Source organism: Lepisma saccharinum, chromosome 4 (assembly GCF_977018435.1).
Source record: "Lepisma saccharinum chromosome 4, izLepSacc3.1, whole genome shotgun sequence".
Lineage (NCBI taxonomy): Eukaryota > Metazoa > Arthropoda > Insecta > Zygentoma > Lepismatidae > Lepisma > Lepisma saccharinum.
Genome location: NC_139232.1, coordinates 61302073 through 61323827, shown reverse-complemented (window position 1 = coordinate 61323827; position 21755 = coordinate 61302073). Strand labels below are relative to the sequence as shown.

The window sequence follows — 21755 nt, the reverse complement described above, 5'->3', positions numbered from 1 at the left end:
ATAGTAAATAATAAATTTCACCTTGTGAAAATCAGCCTTCCTCAGTTATATTTATATTTTAGAAAAAGTGGAGTGTACAAAACAATCTGTCTCATTTATTTCCATTCATGAAACATCAACATACAAGTGACAACATTTTGCTCCTTCATACTTTTTCTCATATCTGACACTAGAAGATTGTACTGTGAAAAAAAAAAACGTTCACTATCTGCGTTTGAAAGAGGTAACCACAATGACTTCATACATTTATCGACAAATTCTTTAAACGAATCACCTCTTGCTTTTAATGCTTCCAGTACCTATGTAAATTACATTGAGCTCCTTGAATTGGTTAGCCCGAGAGGTGACACTAACTTCACGATTTCTCCCCATCTCGGTCAGAAAGATGGGAACAAAATGATCTGATATTTATGTCTACCTGAAGTAGTTCTCAACTTCTCAAAAATGTAGAAATATACCTTTAGTGTTATCTTGGAATTCCCATCACTGAAGAAGATATGTCTGCACGTGCCTAGAGCACCCTGGCCTAGAGGCAGATGGCCCTGGGAGGGGGAAGGAGAGTTCTGAGAGGCAAATGAAGGGTTTGGGAACAAAACATGTTTCAGACTTCTGTGGTATTTGCCTGGTGCCAGTAACTTTCGAAGATTCTTCCTCCCTTGATAATCATCGGTAGAAATGTGAAGGCGAAACCCAAGAGAATAAATAGAAGTTCATGCCGTCATGCCTTCAATTACTCTTCAAGCTAAAAACGAATGATATTTCTAAATAAATGGAATGTTCCAAAGGATCAGGAAAACCCAGTCACCTGCACATAAAAAATAATAGACTTTTGGGTTACTGTGTGTGCCTTTCCAAATGATTTCTCATTCCTTTGCAGCCAACATCTTCAAATCAAATATATTTCTTAAAAAGAAATTTGTAAAAAATACCATTTTTTAGTTTTTATCATGAAAATTAAAATGTTCGCAGAAACGGTCAATTTTCACGAAAATTCGCGACAAAATTACAGCCGGAAATCAGTCACATTTGTGATAAATCGTGCATATACTACTTGCTGCATCTCTCCATTACATTTGGCGTTTATCGAAAAAAAAAAAAAAAAAAAAAAAAAAAAAAAGGCCATTCATCAGCTATGCAGTTTACTGCTGGAGAGTTTTATGGTTAATTTTTTTTTAAACTTTGACAATTTTGCCCTAGACATGAGTGTAGCTCTTATTTTTGCTTCTCTTTTGTATTGCCCACAACAACACACTTTCAGCTTGTCACAATACACCTCTCAACTCCTTGTGTATGATAGGAACAGTCAGTGAAACCTGCATTGGGGTGAGATCGCTCTTTAATGAAGATTTTCATATCTTCATTTGTCATGTTGCATAAAGCAAGGGGTACGGTGACACTGCCTGCTTTCCAACTGTGAACTCTCCGTCTGTGTTGTCCATTTTCGCAGATGTGCTATCTATGCTTTTTTCTAATAATTTTCCTTCTTTTCTTGCCAAAACAATTATTCGTAGCCTAACTGATTTGTATGGAAAAATAGGATACTTTTTGGATAAGGGCAGAACCCATTGTCCATATAACTTTTGACCCTACTGTCTTTAGATCGTTAGAAAGCTATCATGTGACAGAAATTAATTTATGTAAGTAGCGAACCCAAACTTTTATGGAATGTTTTGTTTTAATGGTAAACCATAATGGGACATATACTCTGACTACATGTGTGTCCAAAAGTTGTACGGCTTCACTTGGATTAGGATTTGAGATGTGTTCCTTCAAAATTGTATTACCACAAGTCCATTATCTGGCATGGTTGAGCTTTCCTGGGTTCAGATGCACCAAGTCTTTTGGGTAACTGCTCTATGTATCTTGAATAGATATTGCTGGTCTGTGCTCAAAGTGTCAACATGCACATGTGGTATTTCTACACATGTTGAAGTTGACAACTTTCTACTTCTCATAGTCTTGTAAAGCCTTTCCAACAGACCGAAGAAATAGGGGTGTCTGGTATGACTATCCAGGTGTTGGACTAGATGATCCAGTGCAGAGTTCATTTGCGAGGAGCACATAAATGCTCTACTGCAAATGGTCTTGAAGAGTTGATTTTCTAGCAAACATATGACTCCCCCTATATGCCTCGGATTTAAATTTGTTCCATTGCAACCCAAAACTCTAATCATTGACTTGTTCACACCTAGCAAACATATGACTCCACCTATATGCCTTGGATTTAAATTTGTTCCACTGCAACCCAAAACTCTAATCATTGACTTGTTCACACCTCTCTCATCCAGATACAAGGTACTTTGTGTGACCAAAGTATTGATCTTCAGGTTGCTGGACAATCATGATGTATTGTGTAGTGGTGGAAAGTGCACCTTATTTTTATTCCTGCATTGAAGTTTCATCTTATCTGCAGTCAAAGTAAAGTCCTCTAAAATTGTGTTCCTGACATGACTTGGCCTGCAGGTGTGCTGTTAACCGGCACTTTTCTCTCCTAATTTTTTGCCAGTTCAACCACTGAAGACAAGCACTCAGGTGTAGCTACCCTAATGTTCTCCGAAACAGAAGTAACAATAGCTGTAGAGTCCAAATCAGAAACTTTGCACTGTGCTGCTACAGCGGCAGTGTTCGGGAACACCGTTCTCTGATGACTGGGCTTGGCACCTGGCAAACATACTTCATCATCAGTGTCTGAGTTAGCCAAGGGCCATCATATGCAGCACAAGAACTGGGCTTTAACTCCTCATCAATAGCAATCTCATTCACCTGCTGCTCTCCTTATCGTTCTTTGACACCCTAGCAGCTAAGTGATTTTGCCCCTTGAGTACCTTCACATTGTGGATGACATCAGGATCACCAATGCACATTTTTCTCTTTTACGGCTTCAATAGGTTTTTGAGGGGGTTGCATGACTATCCTCTACCATCATCCCTGATGGCATAGTGATATCATCATTGCCTTATTCGATGGGTTCGATACCCAGTGGTTGCACATTGCACAATGGTTTGGACAACACTTTAAACTGTAGGTCCAGTCACGATTAGCCTATCTGTGCATAAACAGGGTGTCTACCAAAATAACAACATAACAAATCCAAAATTCTTGACTTTTCCATGACTTTTTTTTCTTCGTCGTTTTTCTCAACTTTTATTTATAAGACTCCTGCTCAGATAAAGTTGGAAATTAGCAACTAAGAAAACAAATATTTATTTAATGAAAAACCCTACCAAAAGGCCAGTTAAGATGAAAACTGAAGCTGTATTTAACAAAAGAATTAGACTTGCTTTATCTATTAATGCATACTGGACTGCATTTGGCAGGCAAGCGAGGCTCTAGCATCTAGACTCACAGCCAGTATGGTCTTACATGAAGCTTGTATTGTCATCCCTATATATTTGTGATTGTTCCTTCATCCATCTTATCTTACCACCATTCATACTCATCTTCACAATTAGCCAAAGGGGCAGAAAAACTGAAGTAAAATAAACTAAATCAATCAATCCACCATTTGATAGCAAAAATTCTTGACCACAAGTATAATTTCTTGACTTTTTGACCTACTTGATTTCTTTACTTCTTCTTGAGTTTCATGACTGGTAGACACCTTGATAAAATGGACTTAAAACAACAATTCAATTCAATAAATGTATGCAATATACTACAAAATAATGCATTTTCTAAATTACGCAACAGAACAGGGAAATAAAGGATTAAGAGACAAAAGAGTGCACAAGGAATGCACACATTTCAGACAAAACACATGTAATTTTTGCTGCGGACGAGAAAGATGAATGATGATCTGATAATATGGATGATGGGACAAATACAGTGATACATTGATGTTAAAGTTTGTCACATTTGAGAACTTTTTATTCTCATATAGGCTAATCGGGACTGAATCTGGAGTTTAGTGTCATCTGAACAACTCTATGAAAAGGGCCTCCTTCAGAAATCAAACACAGGAACCCTTGATGATAAGGCATGTGTTCCCACTATACCATTGAGAAGGCACTGATTCATCCATGCCTGGACCAAGGTTCAAATATGGAATGATAACCACGTACGATGGAGGACAACGTAATACATTTTCAACATTGTATCCATTTCAATGGTAGTGTAATTTTGCTCATGCATAATATAGAAAATTAGAAAAACTAAAATATTCTTAACACTGAAATGCATTCATCCTAGAAAATGAAATACCCACTGTATACGAGAGAGACTTTTATAAACTGCATCAACAATAAATGAATTCAGTTACAATAACTTATTTATTATTGTCAATGGAGTTCTATGTACACAAACAAAGAATTAAAGGCACAATTTACAAATATCCACGTCAATAGTTTGAAGTAGCTGGAAAACTAATATACTGGGAAATGCTATGAATAGTCCTGTTCTTCTATGACATGGCATTCTATATTCTCACTAGTGTCTTGAAGAAACTGCACTGCTGTATGATTTTCTTCATTATCAGTTGTCATTGCACTCTGAATAAAATAAAATAAATTAATTGGTTTTAATAAATAAAATAGATAAAAGGTAAGTGCTGAAAGGCAGACTACGAATCAGGTGGGAGGATGAAATGGTAAGATGGAGAGGCCTACTTGGAATGGGGCTAGATAAGTAAGTATAGTTTGTATGAAAAATGCAAGATTGTACACATTTACTTATTCCTAATTCAGGAACAGCAAATACTCATTAGTGTGTTTCAATCTTTCTTTACTGCTTTATTGTTTACCTGTTTCAAAAATTCAGTTGCATACTAAGCATCTTTCTTTTGTTTTTGGTGTGGTAACAAATAGCTTCCCAACTGTTTGGTGTCCTACAGGTAGATTTCTCCACATTAGCATCTTTGATAATATCTTCTTTGTTTTTTTGGTTGTTTTTTTTTTAAAAAATACAACTTCCCTTCCCTTCTTAGACATTAATGCATGACACTTCTGATATTTTAATTACATGATTACCATTATTATAATGCATGCATGTGTGTTAGCAATTTTTCAACAAATCTCAAGTTCCTCCTTCGCATGCATGAGGTAACCGTGAGGTCACTTTTAGGCCATTTTCACACTGCTACTGCAGAAAAGCACTGTGAGAGTTGGGTAACATGGTGACAGAGAATCAAAGGGTAAGACAGAGCCGTCATCACTCACAATTTAGTCTACTGGTGACTAGCAAATTCCGTAGTGTAAATTTTGCTTGTTGATGTTGCGTGTAAATTAATTTTTCAGAACCAAAATAATTTGTAGTTTCAATTTCATTTTGGCTAATCACAATGATGAGGATGAGTGATAATATGATGAAATTCATGAAGGGACACTCACAAAGAAAATCCATGCCCAGGCTATGATTCGAACCCAGTACCCCTGGCATCAATGGATGACATGCTAACCATTCTACCATGGGGGCTGGCATGTAGTTTTCATGTTTTCTTTTGTTGTTATAATTTGATAGTAAAGACATTACTTTAAAAATCACATTAAAATTGTAAAATTTTTAAAATAAAGAGAAAATATATTAATTGTGCAACTTTGTAACATTATACTTTTTAGAAAATAGATAAATCTATCATCAGACAGCCTGTTATACCTAGGCAATGCAAAGTCAAGAATCAAATGCAGCCTTTATCTGTTTGGTGCCAATTCAGCATACTACACCCCCACCAGTTGGACTAGGTTGCTCTTCTTGCAGTGTGTGGGCCTTCTTTGTGCCGTAGTGGTAATGTCATCACCTTGTAATCAAGGGGTTCCAGGTTTGATACCCGGTGGAGACACGTATGGTTCGGATTCCACTTTAAACCGAAGCTCCAGTCCTCATTAGCCTATCTGTGCATCAAATAGACTTAAAACAAAATTCTTAAAAAAATCTTATAGTGTGCAATGTGTCACTTCAGTCAGTGTATTTCACAAGCACAGTAAATCCACTTTCAAGGTTAGAGGAGAAATTTGCTACTCGAGTGTTTTTTGGTTAAGTGCAAATTCCAATACTCCAATTCCAGTATGAAACAACATAGGACGGATTCAAATGAAAGCATTAAAATGTAGCTGCTGCAGATGCTATACAGGGCCACAGCTGATACAGTGAAACCTCCATTATTACATTTTTTAGGGGACCAAGGTAAAAAAAAAAAAAACTTCCATACTTACCGTCCCTACAATTATTTGTCTTCCTTCTTGCAATGGTGTTCCATCAGCTGTTGTCAAAATTATGACTGAACACTCTGGTAAATCTATTTCACTAGAATCTGTAGTGATGCATGTAACAGGTATTTCCGTAGTGCTTAAAGTTTCTGTTTTAACATCACTCAAGGTACTTGCTTCATGCAGCTGAGACATTGAGTCATCAACTTCGCCTGCGTGAACTGTGTGCACTGTGTAATCCTCTTCAGCATGAACAGTGTACTCTTCAGATGAGGACTTCGCTGGGTGCTGCAGTCTTCGCCAGAGTGTTGTTTTAGGAACCTGTTATAAAAAATGAATTTAGTACAATATCAATGTAGCACTCTCAGTAAAGTCATTTCTTGTCAATATTTACAATACACAGTATGCCTGGACAGATACCACTTTGTATTAATACTCATACTCTGGCATAGTACCAATTTAAAACTGTTCTAAATATACCTTTGCAACCAAATCATGCTAATGTTTTAATTTAAAATATTCATAGATTCATACATGAGATAATGTGAATGTGAAAATAGCTCATCTAAACATGAAATTCTACCTTGCCTCACAATGTTGGTGTAAACTTAATGAAAATAGTGCATTTTTGTGCACCCTGTGAGAAACCCAAATCCACAACAGTATCAGTTGAAATCTCATCACTGATACTGGTAGATACATTCTAGATTCTAGGGAACCAGTTATGTATGAAAGTTAGTTACAGGCCAACATCTTCACAAACTGCAACAGTATTGCCTGGTATAGATATATCAGATTATCAGTAAAATTACCAATCTTTATGGATCTAATATATCAGTAAATAGCTTGTAATTTAGTGCAAAATTCTGCCATATTATTTTTGTAAGTATAATTGTATAATTTGTGCACCTTGGTTTAGTAAATGCATAAATATGAAGTTGGTTTACAGAGGAAAAATCCATTGGTGTCACACATTTGCAAACATTCAATAAAGAAGGTTCCCGGGGTGGATGATCCAAGGTAGTAATTTTTCCAGCCTTGTCCCACATAAAGTGGCTCTGGTAATTGCTACCTGAGGGGGGTAAAGGCAACTGGAGCATGGTGCTGATCAAATAACCTTCAAAATGGCCAAGATTGAGAATGTGCACACACATTCCCTAAATGTGCCTTCATGGCCAGGTTGCTATATGCACGATGAACTTTAATAATAATAATAATAAAGGAAGTTAATGAACCATCTATGTTCATCGATGAATCTTTACAACTTTGTACTGGATCCTAGAATATAGGCTATAAGTATCCATAGTAGGAATTAAGTAAAATGTGATACTTTCATTAATTCTGAAAAAAAAGTGTGCCAAAATTGAATTTCATGAATAAATGGGAGATATTTCAATATTGAGATTACTTCATATTTGATTCTAGACATATTACGAGTATACTGACAACAATCATGTGAGATACTATGGATAAAATAATTTATAAATTGTGATAAAAAGTCTAAGTTTCTGTAACTTTATTCCTCCTGATCACAATTCACATTCATTCAGCTGAAATGTCAAGATATGGAGGAAAATATACAGAAGGTATGAGAAGTTCCGAGCACAAGTAGTGTTAAGGTCGGGGGGTGGGGGGGGGGGGGCACATTACTGACTCGACGAGATTTCTGTAAACCCTGCCGAACAGACCGCCGGGCACGTAGGGTGGAGAGAATTGGTCAAGTCCACATCTGCTTCTCTTTTCCACTTAGCGGCCAATATAATTTACGACTGTTGTTGGGAGGGAGGGACACCCAAACAACAGACAGCTTCAAATCTTTGGTCAACTTTCTTGCAAGCTGAGATTTTTAAAGCTGTCACATCAGGAAGGGACCAGACAACAATTGCCCCCATGAGATATCTGGAATTCAAATTGTGAGTTTGTATTGACATTTCTAGACTTTCGTTTTCGGGATCCAGAAAGTGTAGAAATCATTTACCGAAGTTGGAATGTGACATTGACAATACACGCCATGGTATTTTCAATTACTTTTTTTACAGTATCTTTCGGCACGTAAAATCATGGATCAGAGGTACCATGAAGGAGAGCAGAGTAAATAATCTCTAAATGTTTTTTTTTCTTTAAATAGTGAACTCAAATATGAATGTAGGGACTCCCCGATGGCATAGTGGTAACGTCGTTGCCTTGTAATCAAGGGGTCCCAGGTTCGATACTTGGTGGAGGCACTGTGGTCCAGTCCCGATTAGCCTTACTGTGCATAAAGTGGACTTGAAACAACAATTCAATCAATCAATTCATTCAATCTGAATGTGTCAACAATGCCAAAGTATTTTGAATTAAATTACAATTTTTTGATTTGTAAAATAATAATAATAATAATAATTATAGGTAAAATATGTTCCTAAAGACTGAACGTCAAGACATAAAATCTTACTCTGCCTCTTCCACCACCCTCCCTCCCCACCTTTTATGAGAAAAATCCTGTGAGCACCCTTGAACGTCAGAGGAATGAATGGCATTAACTTTACTCCTTTTATATGCGTGAATAAATGAAATAATAATGTATTTGTGGTTTAGGTAAACTGCATTACAGTTTGCCAAAGTCCCCAACCGGCCAACATTCTTGAACAGTAAGTCTCGGTCTCATCTCGATTTTACAAAGTTTGTCTTGTTCTCAGCCCTGTCTCTATTTTCAAGAGTTTTGAATTTTGAGCTGTCACAAACTTGTACCAATCTCACCAATCCCATTCTCAGGTCTCGTGTGATTTTTGTTTAGGTTTATTTTTCAAAAGCCACACATTCTGATTGACCAACTATCCAACGAGAGTGTCGTACACTAAGTCTCTGTGTTTTCTGTCTTTATAGAAGCATGACTCTTCCTTGGTCTCATCTTGATAGGCAAGGCAAGAGTAAAGTTCCCCGTACATGTATCACTGTGCCATGAAGACACATGTAGGGGATGTGTGGGGTAGGGAGGGCCCCATATATTCTCGCTCTCTGCCACATTGAAGGTGATGTTATTAGCACCATGCTCCAGTCACCTTTACCTCCCATGGTTTCCTCCAGGTAACCACTGATTTGAGACTGGATGAAAACAGGAGCAGTTTTAAGTGGGGACAAGGACGTAAAAATTCCGACCTTGCATCATCCACCCCGGGTATCCCATGTGGCAGTCAGATACCCTACCCACTTTTTTTTTTATAAATAAATGGTGTCTCCCGTCATTCACTATTTTCTCAACTTTTACACTTATCAATTTTTACTATATATTCTCATTTTTTTTCATTTGGACAAACACAAAAATCAAAGTCCGAACCAGGATTCGAACCAGACAGTGGCGTGCCCAAGGGGGGGATGATATGGGTTAGAACCCCCCTTTCACCTAGTATTCCTAAAAAAAAAAAAAAAGAACGTCAAAGGTAGGAAAATATGACAAAATGAGGGCTGACTATCGAGAAAAAGTATACATAACCCCTCCCTTTCGAAAATCCTGGGCACACCACTGAACCCAGGACCTCTGTATTTGTCGCTTGCTGCGCTGACCATTCCACAAAGGATGCCGACACTGACTAGTCTTGAAAGTCTGGTATCGATTTTCAAACAGTCATCTCAGTCTCGATCGCCTAGTCGCCAAAACCTGCTCTTCAGTCAACCTGTAAACTATCGTTTTATAACTACCAAATTATAGGTTTCCTGGTCTTCTCAATTCGTTGTGATTTCAGAATCGCAATCTAAAAATGTGACCTATCAAGATGCTCCGAAAAGTAAAAAAACAACTAAATGCGAAGATTACACACACACACACGGATTTGTGTGCGTGTGTACAACCATTATATACGAGAGCTCTATAAAGCACTGTAGGTTTATATTGTTTGATTGATATGCTTTATTTTACTTCATTTCTTGTGCTACTTTTGGCTAATTTGCGAAGATGGGGATGAATGATGATATGATGAAACTGATGAACGGACACTTACAAACATCCATGCCCAAGCTGGGATTCATACCCAAGACCCCTGGCATCATGCTAACAACTCCACCACAGGATGTTTATACTGGTATATACAAATATACCAGTGGCTATTATATTAAGGGGACGTTCAGGGCAATTGCCCCCACACTATGGCCTCTTTATCTATCAAGAAAGAGTAAACTGTCCTTCCCCTCCTAGTTCTGGCACCAAATCGAGTAGTGGGAAAGGCCATATTATAAACCCGAGAAAGTATGAGCCCCCCTCAGGCAGATTTGGCTACACTTAAACCTAGCTCAAGATGTGCATATGAGCTTATTGCTCAAGTGTGGTACTCTGTCTAATCCAAGATTTTTGTAAAAATGCCCTCGGGAATTTCCCGTGAAAGTATGAGCCCCCTCAGATTGATTTGCCTACACTTACAAAAGCCACATCTGTGAGATTGTTGTCCATAAGCTTGTCAAAAATATGCCCCTCTTGATATTTTTTTTTGGCTACACCTAAAACTAAGCCAAAAAGCCACCCACACACACATATTTACTTCTGGTTTAAGTTCAATTGGGCACCAGGCTCAACTTGTGCAATATGCAGAGGCCCTCTAGAATTGCTCTGTGACTCTCTCATTTCTTACATCATAAACATATGATTTTTCACCTATAAGAATAACACTACATATGGTGTCATCAGGGAGTGTATCGTGGAATTCACAGATAATTTTAATGTTTGTCCTGTCATTAACCACAACTTGTTTCCTTTTTGAAGTGTTGATGACAAACATGGGCCTCTGTGCTTTGAATTCATCTGGTGTGTAATACATGTCAGTATTGCCAGTAGTGACCCTTTTGTATGCTGTAAATGCTTCATATAATTTAAGAAAATCATCCTTGGACATGTCTAAATTATAATTTTCTCTAGGAAATACCTCATTTCTGCCATTTTTAAGATATATGTTCTTGATGTTGCAGTTATCAAATTTACTTGAATTTTTTTCCTGATTGTTGTGTCTTCCAGTCTGAAACAGCACCACCACAAAATCCGGCATGTCATATTGTATACTGGAGAATGAGTTTGTAGCATCAAATTCATAATAGGTACCAGTGGCAGGCTTCTGTACACATTGATATGTATAAAATTGTAAAGGAATCTGTGGATTTTTTAGGATATCTGCTTTGTATTTAAGAGCATAAGTGGCCTCATATTCAACAACCGGGATTCTTAGCTCCATAGTCTGAATAATGCACTTGCCTTCATCAGGTAGGGTATTAGGCAGAGCTTCCCCGGTAGAATTTAATGTACTGTACCTCATCAAAGCATTATCATCATTGGCAGCTCTTCTAAATGTAATTCTTAAACCACCCTTCCACATAATGTCTTTGTAATCTGAGAAGAATCCTGGCAACAGGCGCATCGGGAACAGCACTGTGTGGTTCTTGGATAATATTTTATCACCAGCCTCAAATCCACCTATTTTGTAGTAAGAAGCCTCGGTCTTGGATAATTTTAGTGTGGCCAAAGCTGTGGAGGTAATGCCAGGGTAATCTACTCTGTTTATAACAACACCATGTTTTCTGATCTCAATTTCAGAGAACAGATGTGGCACAAAATTGTCCACCAATCTTATATTTGAATTTGCCGGATAATCTGTACCATCGAGCTTTACAACATCAAATTTGATGTATAGATCTGCTGTGTGGGGGTGTATAAAGCCATCCCCTACATCAAGATCAACCTCAATCTCTGTGTTGGGTTGATTTAAATTTGCAAATGTCCTCCTGTTTGGGGGAAATGATTGTAGCTCATAACTCTCAATATTTTCCATTTTTTTTGGTATGTATTTTTATTTAAATATTAATTTCTATGATTGCAGTTGTTGTGGCTCCAGCAAAATCAACTAATTCTTCTTTTTCATTAGTGACCATCAACTCAATATAATCTATTCTATTATGGCACACAGGAAAATATAATGTTGGGGATGGAGTGTAGATGATTGGCTCCATAAATTCAGAGTTAGGTTTGAATGTTGCAATGATGCCAGTTTGTTTGTGAGTGCCTATGCCATTTGATTTGGTGATCATACCCTCGGCCACATTACAGTGAATATTCAGAGTCTCTATGGCTAAGAATTTAGGTATATTAATAGCAGTGTGTTTAATGGCTGGTTCAAGTTTTGTGTTGTTCTCAAATCCTAACAGCTCTCCTATAGTACCCAGATCCACTGTCTCTGTAGCAGATACAATCTCTACTCTGTGAGTGACAGAATTTTGAGTTAAAACTATACCTCTGGGTAACTGAGCATTTAGAGTGGACAGATTATACTGCCCTGGAGTGATGACAATTTTTTGATCCCCAACTGCAATTTTGTTGTTGTGGTGTGTAATATTAGGGATCAAGTACATGCCATAAAATGCTCTGAGAGCTATTGTTTTGGGATACACTATATCATCATGTAATCTAAGTTTCAATATTGAATTTTGGCTGGTGAGATGGAATACCCCCATGATGTTTCAGATACCACAGGGCTTTTTGAAAATTTTCAATTGATGGTTTATTTATTTGAGACAGATATCTAAGAACAGATAAACACAGATGTCCACAATTAACATCTTTGAAATTTTGAACACGGGCATTATTGTAATAAAGATTAGTTGATTTTAGATATTTTACTAAATTTTCAGGTGGAACACCTCCAAATGAATCAAACACAAATGCCTCATCTTTTAAATATTTAAGATAACAGATCCAGTGAGTGCCCTGATTTTTGTACTTATCCAAATTAACTATGCCACACTCTTTGTTGAGTGGTTGTTCTGGTAAAGAATCAGACATGTACACACCTCTAAAATTTTTGATGCCCAGTGGCTTGATTAAAGCTTCAATATCTTGGTTTGTAAGCGGCTCTTGTTTTTTTTAAACTTATTCATGGCTCTCTTAACACCTTTGCCTTGTTTCTCCATGGCCAGATTATGGCGCTTCATTTCATCTAATTCTGCCTTATTCTTCTTGGCATCTATTACTGTTTTTGCTATGGCAGCTGATCCCCCAGCCAAGCTCCCAAGAGCCCCCAAAGCTGCTAAGATGGCCGGGATAGTAAATATGAAGCCACCCACATGTGATTTTTTTCTAGATTGCTGTAATTTTTTTAATTGGGGGGTACTAAGCAACAATTTCATACCATGGCCCTTGGCAAGACAAGAGCTTTTTTTCTTGCGCTGCTTTTTGGTTAAAAGACTATCAATAGTTTTAAGAGATTTAAGACCTGCATAAGGTATCTGATACATAACACCCTTGGCCTTCATTGTAGGTTTATTATATATATATTCACAACCCCCACCCCAGTTTTTGTTTGGTGTTCATAGCTATGGTGGTCCCCAATGCTGCTATTTTTTCAATTAAAGAAGCATCTTTGCTTACAAATCTACCAAATGCAGCCTCTTCTAATTTCTTGTCTGCAACATGTCTCTTGTCAAGATCAGTATGTGTGTTGTATGCTATGTCATGGTCTCTACAAGCAGCATCTAGGGGATTAACACCAGGATCACCTCTGTTTAATCTATGCTCCAATTTTGTGCCTGGACCACAATACTGATAGCCTGGAATATGTAGTTCAAATGGCAGCTTGTTTATGACGTCATTAACCAGCCCCCGACCCTCAGAGACATTCCAAAATTTAGGTGGTAGAGTATTAATAATTTTTATAAGATATCCAATCCCCTTAGTGTCATTCACTAGAAAATTAGACAATTTTGTGCTTATCATGTCCATAATTCCAACCTTTTCATTGTAAAAATTGTGGTTGCCAGCATTTTCTTCCCCAGCTATGACCAGCAACCTATCTACAAGTTTCCTGACATCATCAACCCAGACAAATTCTTTAGGCAGGGTGTTGTATTGTTTGATTCCACTACCTGTCTTGATCTGTGACCATATGGGCTTGATTAAGTTGTTGTATTTTGCTCCACTGCTAGACTTGACTCTTTTTTGTGTGGGATCATTGTTCTGGTATAGAGCATCTGATTTTATTAATATTTCTTTGTAATGCTCATAATCTTGATCTGTATAGCTGCCAGGTCTCTTCCTAGTCATCAGTTCCCACAATCCAGGTGTGCCAGGATATTTAACAAAACCACCTCTTTCTCCAAGATGAGATTCTGAATATACAATTAGATCATCTCCCATAAATGTTACTCTGAAATTGCCAATTCTATGTATGATGCTACCATCACGCTCTGTGTCAGCATATAAGCCAAAGACCTCATCTTTGTTGTCTTTAGGTGTGCTTAAATATTTTTGAGCAAGAAGACCCAATTCAATAGGATCCTGAGTAGCTTCAATTATTCGAGGAGCAACAGGACTAGGTGTATGAATACTAGAAAGTGGGGTGATTGGATAATCTAATATGTTCCTAGCAGCTACAGGTACAAGTTCTGTGATCAAATTTTGATTTTGCTCTGTAACAGTTTTGATATTTTTACCTAATTCACTAATAGCATCAATAATAGGCTGTTCTGTTTGCTTGTGTTGTTCATAGATTCCTCGGTTCTCTGATTTCCATCCCTTAAATCTTTTTACAAGATAATCTCTTAATTTAAGATCATCAATGATTGGCCTTTTCATGGTTATTTATATATGTTTCAATGTCTAGAAAATTGTTGATTTTATTTCTGTATTTGCCACTATTGGGTTTCCTTGTCATATCAATTGTGACAAACCCATAACTGTCCTGGTTCCAGCACCTACTGCAAAACTTGGAAAAATCATTGTAGCTCAAGTCCCCACCTACATATTCATCATGTATGTGTTTGAAGTTGGTATGATCTTGATGAAACACACATATAAAATTGCTGTTGTCTCGGATCAGTTGCTTCGGTATTTTAGAAAAAGTCTGTGCCAGGTAGAAGCAATCAATGTTTTTGTGTCGGCCCTGTGTAAAGAAATTTCTAACCTTGTTTTGATTATCCAGTATAATGTCATCAAACACAACAACAGAATTATCGAGACATTCATGGAGTGGCTTAACATCTGGTTCAAAAGTGGCTATATCCAGTCCATCATATAGCTTCATCAGCTGCTGATATTTTAATTGTTCCAAGCTCTTAGAGAAAACATACAAGTGCCTGTTTTTCCAGTCTAACCAGTTGGGTGCCAATAAAAAATTATCAATCATTAGTGTAGTTTTACCACAAGCCGATGGCCCAACAATAAGACATCTAATATTATCAGGCAGCAACTTGCCATTTCTCTTAATCTGCTGTTCAGGTTCTGGCAGCCTCTTTATAACATCCCAGGTGTTCATAGTATCACTTTGTCTGCATCGATCCAGCTGTGTTCTGGGAGTCCTAGCCATTTGACAAATAACTTGTTGCCTTTTCTGCGGATGATTTTTTCTATGAGATATGTGTCAGGCTGTTTAGTTTTGCTGAGGTCTTCTTCATAAAACCTGCCTTTGAGAATTTCTCCTCGGTGGTCTTTTATTATATATGTGTATCGGGTCCCAGGTTTAACTTGAACCACTGTAAATAATTCAGTGCTCCAGTTTCTTGTAAAGCCTCTTTTGAATAAGTGCTTATATTTGCTGATTCTTACTTGATCACCAACCTTGTATTTGGCTTTTTTTGTTGTTGGCTGGTATCTAGGATAATAAACAGTACTGATCAATTTTTGCTCATCAGATGAAGTTACCTCAGAGGGTTTCATGTTGATTGTGGAATGGACCGAGTTGTTATATTTATGTAGAAGTTCTGGAAGAATATTAAGCCATTTATAATTACCTTGAAGTGTGAATTGTTTATACATATGATTTTTTAGGGTTTTGTTGAATCTCTCTACAATTGAGGCCTTGAGATCACTGTAACTCGAGTAATGTTGTATTGACTGGCTTTTAATAAATTGTTGGAACACAGAATTATAGAATTCTTTGCCATTATCTGTTTGCAAATAGCGCGGTGATCTTCCACTCTGATTGATGATTGTCCTGAAAGCTTCTGTAACATATTTTCCAGTCTTGGATTTGAGTGGCACAGCCCAGGCAAATTTTGAAAATGTATCTATGACAGTGAGTAGATACTTGTAGCCCTTGTTGATCTTGTCTAAGTTTTTCAGCTGTCCACTTGCCATCTCAATCAAGTCACACTGCCATACATCATCTATGCCTTTTGTAACTACTGGCAGTCTCTTATAATTATGTCTGGCTTGTCTGTGTAATTCATCAAAAATAATTTGTCTAGACATAATATGTAAACAAGAATATTGCAACTATAGGGTGTTCAGCAGCTGATACTACAGGATTTTCTAAATACAGTTTGTCTCCTATTTGTATATAAAATTCCATCTTCAGCATAAGATGTTTCTAATGTATCGCTAACTCTACACTGGTGATTTTTGCTTTGTTATCAGCATTTGTTATTGATAAAGTAGGGTAGTGGTGTGCCTGTGGTTGTAGCCAATATTTGATTTTGATTGGTCTGAGTGTGCCCCCAACAAAAAACTGGTAATAAAATTGTGCAGGGGACAGCATATATATTTTGCCACCTGGTGTAAATGGTGAATCATATTCTTTGTTGGGGATACTGTACAATTCAAGAATTACTGTATGTTTAGGATTCTCGATTAGGCCAGCTATTTCTTTTTCTGCTGTAAGCAATCTACTTGTTACAGATTCAAGGTGCTCATTGATAGTCCTAACAACATCATCATGGCCTGGCTTGATCTTTATGTCCACAACAAGTTTCTTGCATTGTTGCACAATCTCTTGTAGCTGGGTGGCAAAAACAGACAGAGCATTTGCTTGATTGGATTCCATGGTCCCTAGCTGTTGCTTGATATTAGCTACAATTTGCTGTAAATTTTCAACAACTGCCAATTTTGAATTTTGAGCAGTAAGATCATGGACCTGTCTTCTGATGTCCTCAAACAGGGCATGCAGTTCATTAATATGTTGGTTGGTTGGTAGAGTGGCCACTGTCTGAGTAAGTTGTTTGATCTCTGTCTGCATATTCTTGATATCTTCTGATTTCAATATGCGATTCACAGCTCTCTTAATATTTTTAAGTTCCTGTGATGTAGGCAGATTTGATACAGTATTCTGCAAAGATTCAAGTGCCAATTTCACATTATTTAATTCAGAAGCATCAGCCACATTTTGCATAGCATCTTGGAGCAGGGCTATATCTGCCTGAGTAGGTGTTGATTGTTGTAAAATTTCAAGTTTTGTTTGGATATCATCGATCAAGTGATGAAAATGAGATAGCTCAGATTCAGTGTTGAGGTTTTAAAGTTTTGTGATCTGTTGCTGGACACTGACAAGGGTGTCTACAATACCAGGCAAGCGGGATTCTAGAGATTCTTGTATATTTGTCAGATCACTTTGCACTGCTGCTATGGTACCTTCAAGGTGGGTTATGGTACTTTGAATTTTTCCAAAATCTTCATATGTTTCAAGTTGCAGCTTAATGTTGGCAACACTCCGAGTTATTGCACTCAAAGCATCAGAAGATGGCAAGTTGTTCATAAAATTTTCAAGTGTCTCAATTTTTTCTTTAACCTCGGCTATGGCATTGTTCAAGGGGTCCAGATTAGGAATCTCCAGTGATTGAATCTGTTCCTTTAGAGTGGAAATCACTAGATCAAAATCTTCTTGTGATTTTATGCTTTTGACAATTGTTTGGAGCTGTGTCTGGACATTATTTATCTGCTCTTCCAATTGTTGTTTCAATTGCTCAGAGTTGGTGGCCTGGGTCTTAAATTTGGCTTGAAGAGCTGCTACAGCTTCTTCTAAACTTTGAAAATTATCTAATGTGGCCAAATCAGTATATTTCTGAAGCAATAATTTGAGTTCAGAATCAATTTTAAGGAGAGGGTCCATGCATTGTGATTGCAAATTTGTAATTTCTAGTTGAAGACTGGCATTCAGTGTGGTTTGTAAAGCTTGTAAATCACTTCTTAATTTCTTGACTCTGACTTCAAGCATCAGAATCTCATCACTGTGATCTTCATGCCTTGTATGGCCAAATATATCATTAGGCATTTTGTTTTAGTGGTTATTTATTATTGAATATCTAATTCTTAATTCTATAAAAAAAGGTATAAGCTTGTCATAGTGTCCCGGGACCTCAATATATAAACAGTCACCAGCAGAAACAGTATATACAGTGCCAGAAATCATGTTTGAGTGCTTAATTCTATAAATATTTCTCCCTATTGAAATCTTGACATTACCCTCGGGGGTTGTAATAAATTGTAATTGACCACCTACAGGTAATTGTTAATGATTTAAATTATTGTTAAATATGTACAATATTTTACCTGTTTTATCATCAACATCTGTAAGTATGCTGTTCAGATGAATAATTAACAAAGCACTTAGTTTAGATATTATATCAGAAGAGGGTGATGGTGTTGGCAGGTCCATAATAGCCTGTTTTTTGAACCCAAATAAGTTCATAGGCATGTTTATTTATTTCAAATCGTGCTCTGTAATTGGGCATTGTTTGCCACTTTTCAAATCACAATGACCCCATGGTAGAGTATGTATGCCACATGACAAAATACATCTCTTATCATCATGTGGGTCCAGAGCTATTTTTCTTACAATATTGCTAGTCAACAAGTGATTTTTACTCTGAATTCTATTTTCTGATGTTCTGATTGAACTCTGTGATTTGAGAGAATCTTCATAATCTTCAAATTGGAGCTCTTTGTCAACAGTTACTCTGCCAATGCCCTTGGCTTTTTTTGCAACAGCACCACTACATGTTTCAAAGCTGTACATCTTGGCCCTTAACCCAGCAAATGTCACAATAACATCACCAAGTGTCTCATCTTTTAACTTGCCAGGCACCTTTTTGTTGTGGGGTTGAATATTTCTATGTTCACTGGTATCAAAATATTCAAGCAATGCAGGCTGTGTTATATCTTGATAAACATCTTCTGTTTGAATATCAAGAATAAAACTATCTGTGTCCATGTACATCAGTTTTACACAATCACCATAAAAAGGTTTCAGCACATCATAATATAATTGTAACATGTGTAATTTGGCCAATTCCAATATCACAGCCCCTACATAAATAGGCTTATCAAACTTAATCTTTGTTTTTTCATGTTGAAGAGTGCCATATTCTCATCATAAATTCTTCTATAATTGAAATTAGGCTTTGCAATTAATTTTTTGCTCAGGCTGGGGTCAGTAATTATTTTAACATCAGTATGTTTTCTGACATTTTCTATGGTTTTGCCATACACTGAATTTACCATCAATTTAAACAAAGATTTATCAAATTGGCTCATTGCAGATGTTCGAAGCTCTGTGTTTGTATCAATATATGGCTTCAACCATCTTGAGTGCCTGAACCTCAAAACTTTGCCAACTTTGGTCACTTGAACACCATGATTCATCAGGAACTGGAGGTTTTTGTAATATATGACATAGCCCTGTTTTGGCTCTAGAGTCATCATCAATTTCTTCTGTTTAGAGCCAGGTGAGCATTCAACCTCAGGAATTGGGGGCAGATCAGAAAATTTGTTGTGTAAATCATCAGGAATTGTCAGATCAACCTCTAAGAACAGGCCATAGTTACTGTCATCAAAATCCTTAAGATCTTCAATATTGAAATCTTCAACCCACTCAAGCCCTGCATATGGCAGTTTATCCATCATAGCATAACCATACAGGCTGTTTGCATCCACATACAGTATATAATTTGATGGCAGTGCTGGATCATAATTGAGAATATACTTGTTATTTGCTCTGGCATATCTCTGAGAACATTGCACCATGCCTCCTTGTATACATTGTTCCATAAACAGATACATATCTTGATCTTGGATCAGATCCAACTGCATTTTAGTGTTCAAAAACATTGCAGACCATGCTAGGCCTGGAGCACTGTAGAAATACATTGGATCCAGCTTATAATTTTTCATGGAAGATTTTCTGAATGCCTGCAGTATATAAGAGAGTGACATCAAGTTTTAAATATGCCTTGTGATAATCACCAAATGTCTGGCATTTTAAATTGTTCCACATCAACTGGGCATGGTGATAATCTTCATCAGTGATTCCAGATCCTCTGAGTTTGCTGTAGAACTTTTGTTGTGGTGGCAGAGCACACTCATCAAATTTAGAAAAATCTGTAACATAATCATATGGATATACACCCTTCCGCCTAATTAATTTCAGGTCCTGATTTGGAAACAAAGCACATGTGATTTTGAATTGATCATCAGATAATTGATTGGCCAGTGTAGCCAGGCTAGCAGACAGAATTCTGTAGGAATCAAGAAATCTTAAGTGAATAGGAACACCATTAACTTTAATTATCTTGCTAATAGCAATATATTTCTCATCATTTTCTGCTAAAATATTTAAATTCTGCTTGTCAAACCCCTTGTACCTGATCAGATGATGAAAATCATAATTGGATGCACCATGGCAAAATACAGGGACAAATTTTGGTCTCTGGATCTTAATATTACAGCTATTACACAGGGCCATTAAGAATTTACCATCTGTATGAGAATGGTGTTTCACCTTGATATTTGTATCTGAAAATTCACAATCACATACCGGACATTTTTCTGCATTGTTGAAATCTTCAATCTGATCCTTTGTTTCTATGTGCAAATTCTTTGATGGCATCTGCTCCCATGTATAAATATTCTTTACTAACAACACCATCCTGTACAATCACATAATAAAAACTAGAAGGTTCATGTAACTGGTATGATGTAATTGAAGATTCATCAGGATCTGGGCTGCAGAATGCAAGGGGTTTGAGATTTGATTCAAAATCACAGACTATATATGCTGGGTGTTCCAACAAGGCTTCAAATTTTTTGAATTTGGCATTTTCATTTGGATTAGGCATCACCATATGAACAGGTTTATGGTTGCCACAGTATTTCAGATGCTCAATTAACTTGTTTTTAGCAATTTCTGCATTCCTTTCACGAACCCCATTTATTATTTTTTTACCATCAAATACAGTCAAACATCTTCTGCACAACTTGAATATTGTATTGGATTTGCCTTGTTGTTTTCTGACTAAAGCTTCAAGACTGTGTATCAGAGTGTAATGATATGTGTCATCCCTTTCAATTAAGAGCAGATCAATCGGAACAGCAGAATCATCATCAAGTGTACTGATTCTGAGAGGTGCTATCAAGCAATTGCCACGGCCAGTAGAACAAATAAATACATTAATAGATAATTGTTTACCATTGATATCCCTGGCCTTTTTTTCAAATTTATCAATATTCTGGACAGACATTGGATATTCTAAACCCTCCATAGCATCATCAAAATCATGTTCATGCTGTTTATAATAACTTATTCTCTCAGGATGCCTTAAAACTGGAAACAAAGCAGCTAAAATACACCACAAAAAGCATTTCTCATCATTATTTTCTATGTTAACCACGGCTCTTTTGTTTTTAATATTGGCAGGTAATGGCAGATATGTAGATCCTTGTAATGGGCTGAATTCAGAAATATTAACATAGAGCTTGTGTGGAGTTCCGCATAGGCTCCATCCTGATTCTTTTGCTGCAAATTCAGAGTGTTTAATGTTCAATTGATCTATCAAACTGCTTATTATTTTGTCTAAATTTGCATTTGAATATACAGCTACAGTTTCTGTTATGTGGGG

General features: G+C 36.9%; 1 protein-coding gene across 3 annotated transcripts in view; it reads right to left on the bottom strand.

The window, feature by feature from the left end:
* Positions 1-4060: 4060 nt before the first annotated feature.
* The window catches only part of LOC145986503 (uncharacterized), a 72501-nt gene continuing 54806 nt past the window's right edge, over positions 4061-21755 (bottom strand). For all 3 annotated transcript variants that reach the window (XM_083120584.1, XM_083120582.1, XM_083120583.1), the window contains exons 9-10: positions 6147-6461; positions 4061-4487 (exon numbers count right to left, since the gene is read on the bottom strand). In XM_083120584.1, coding sequence (XP_082976710.1) covers positions 4380-4487; positions 6147-6461 — 423 coding nt within the window. In that variant the 3' untranslated portion in view covers positions 4061-4379. The remainder of the gene's footprint in view (positions 4488-6146; positions 6462-21755) is intronic.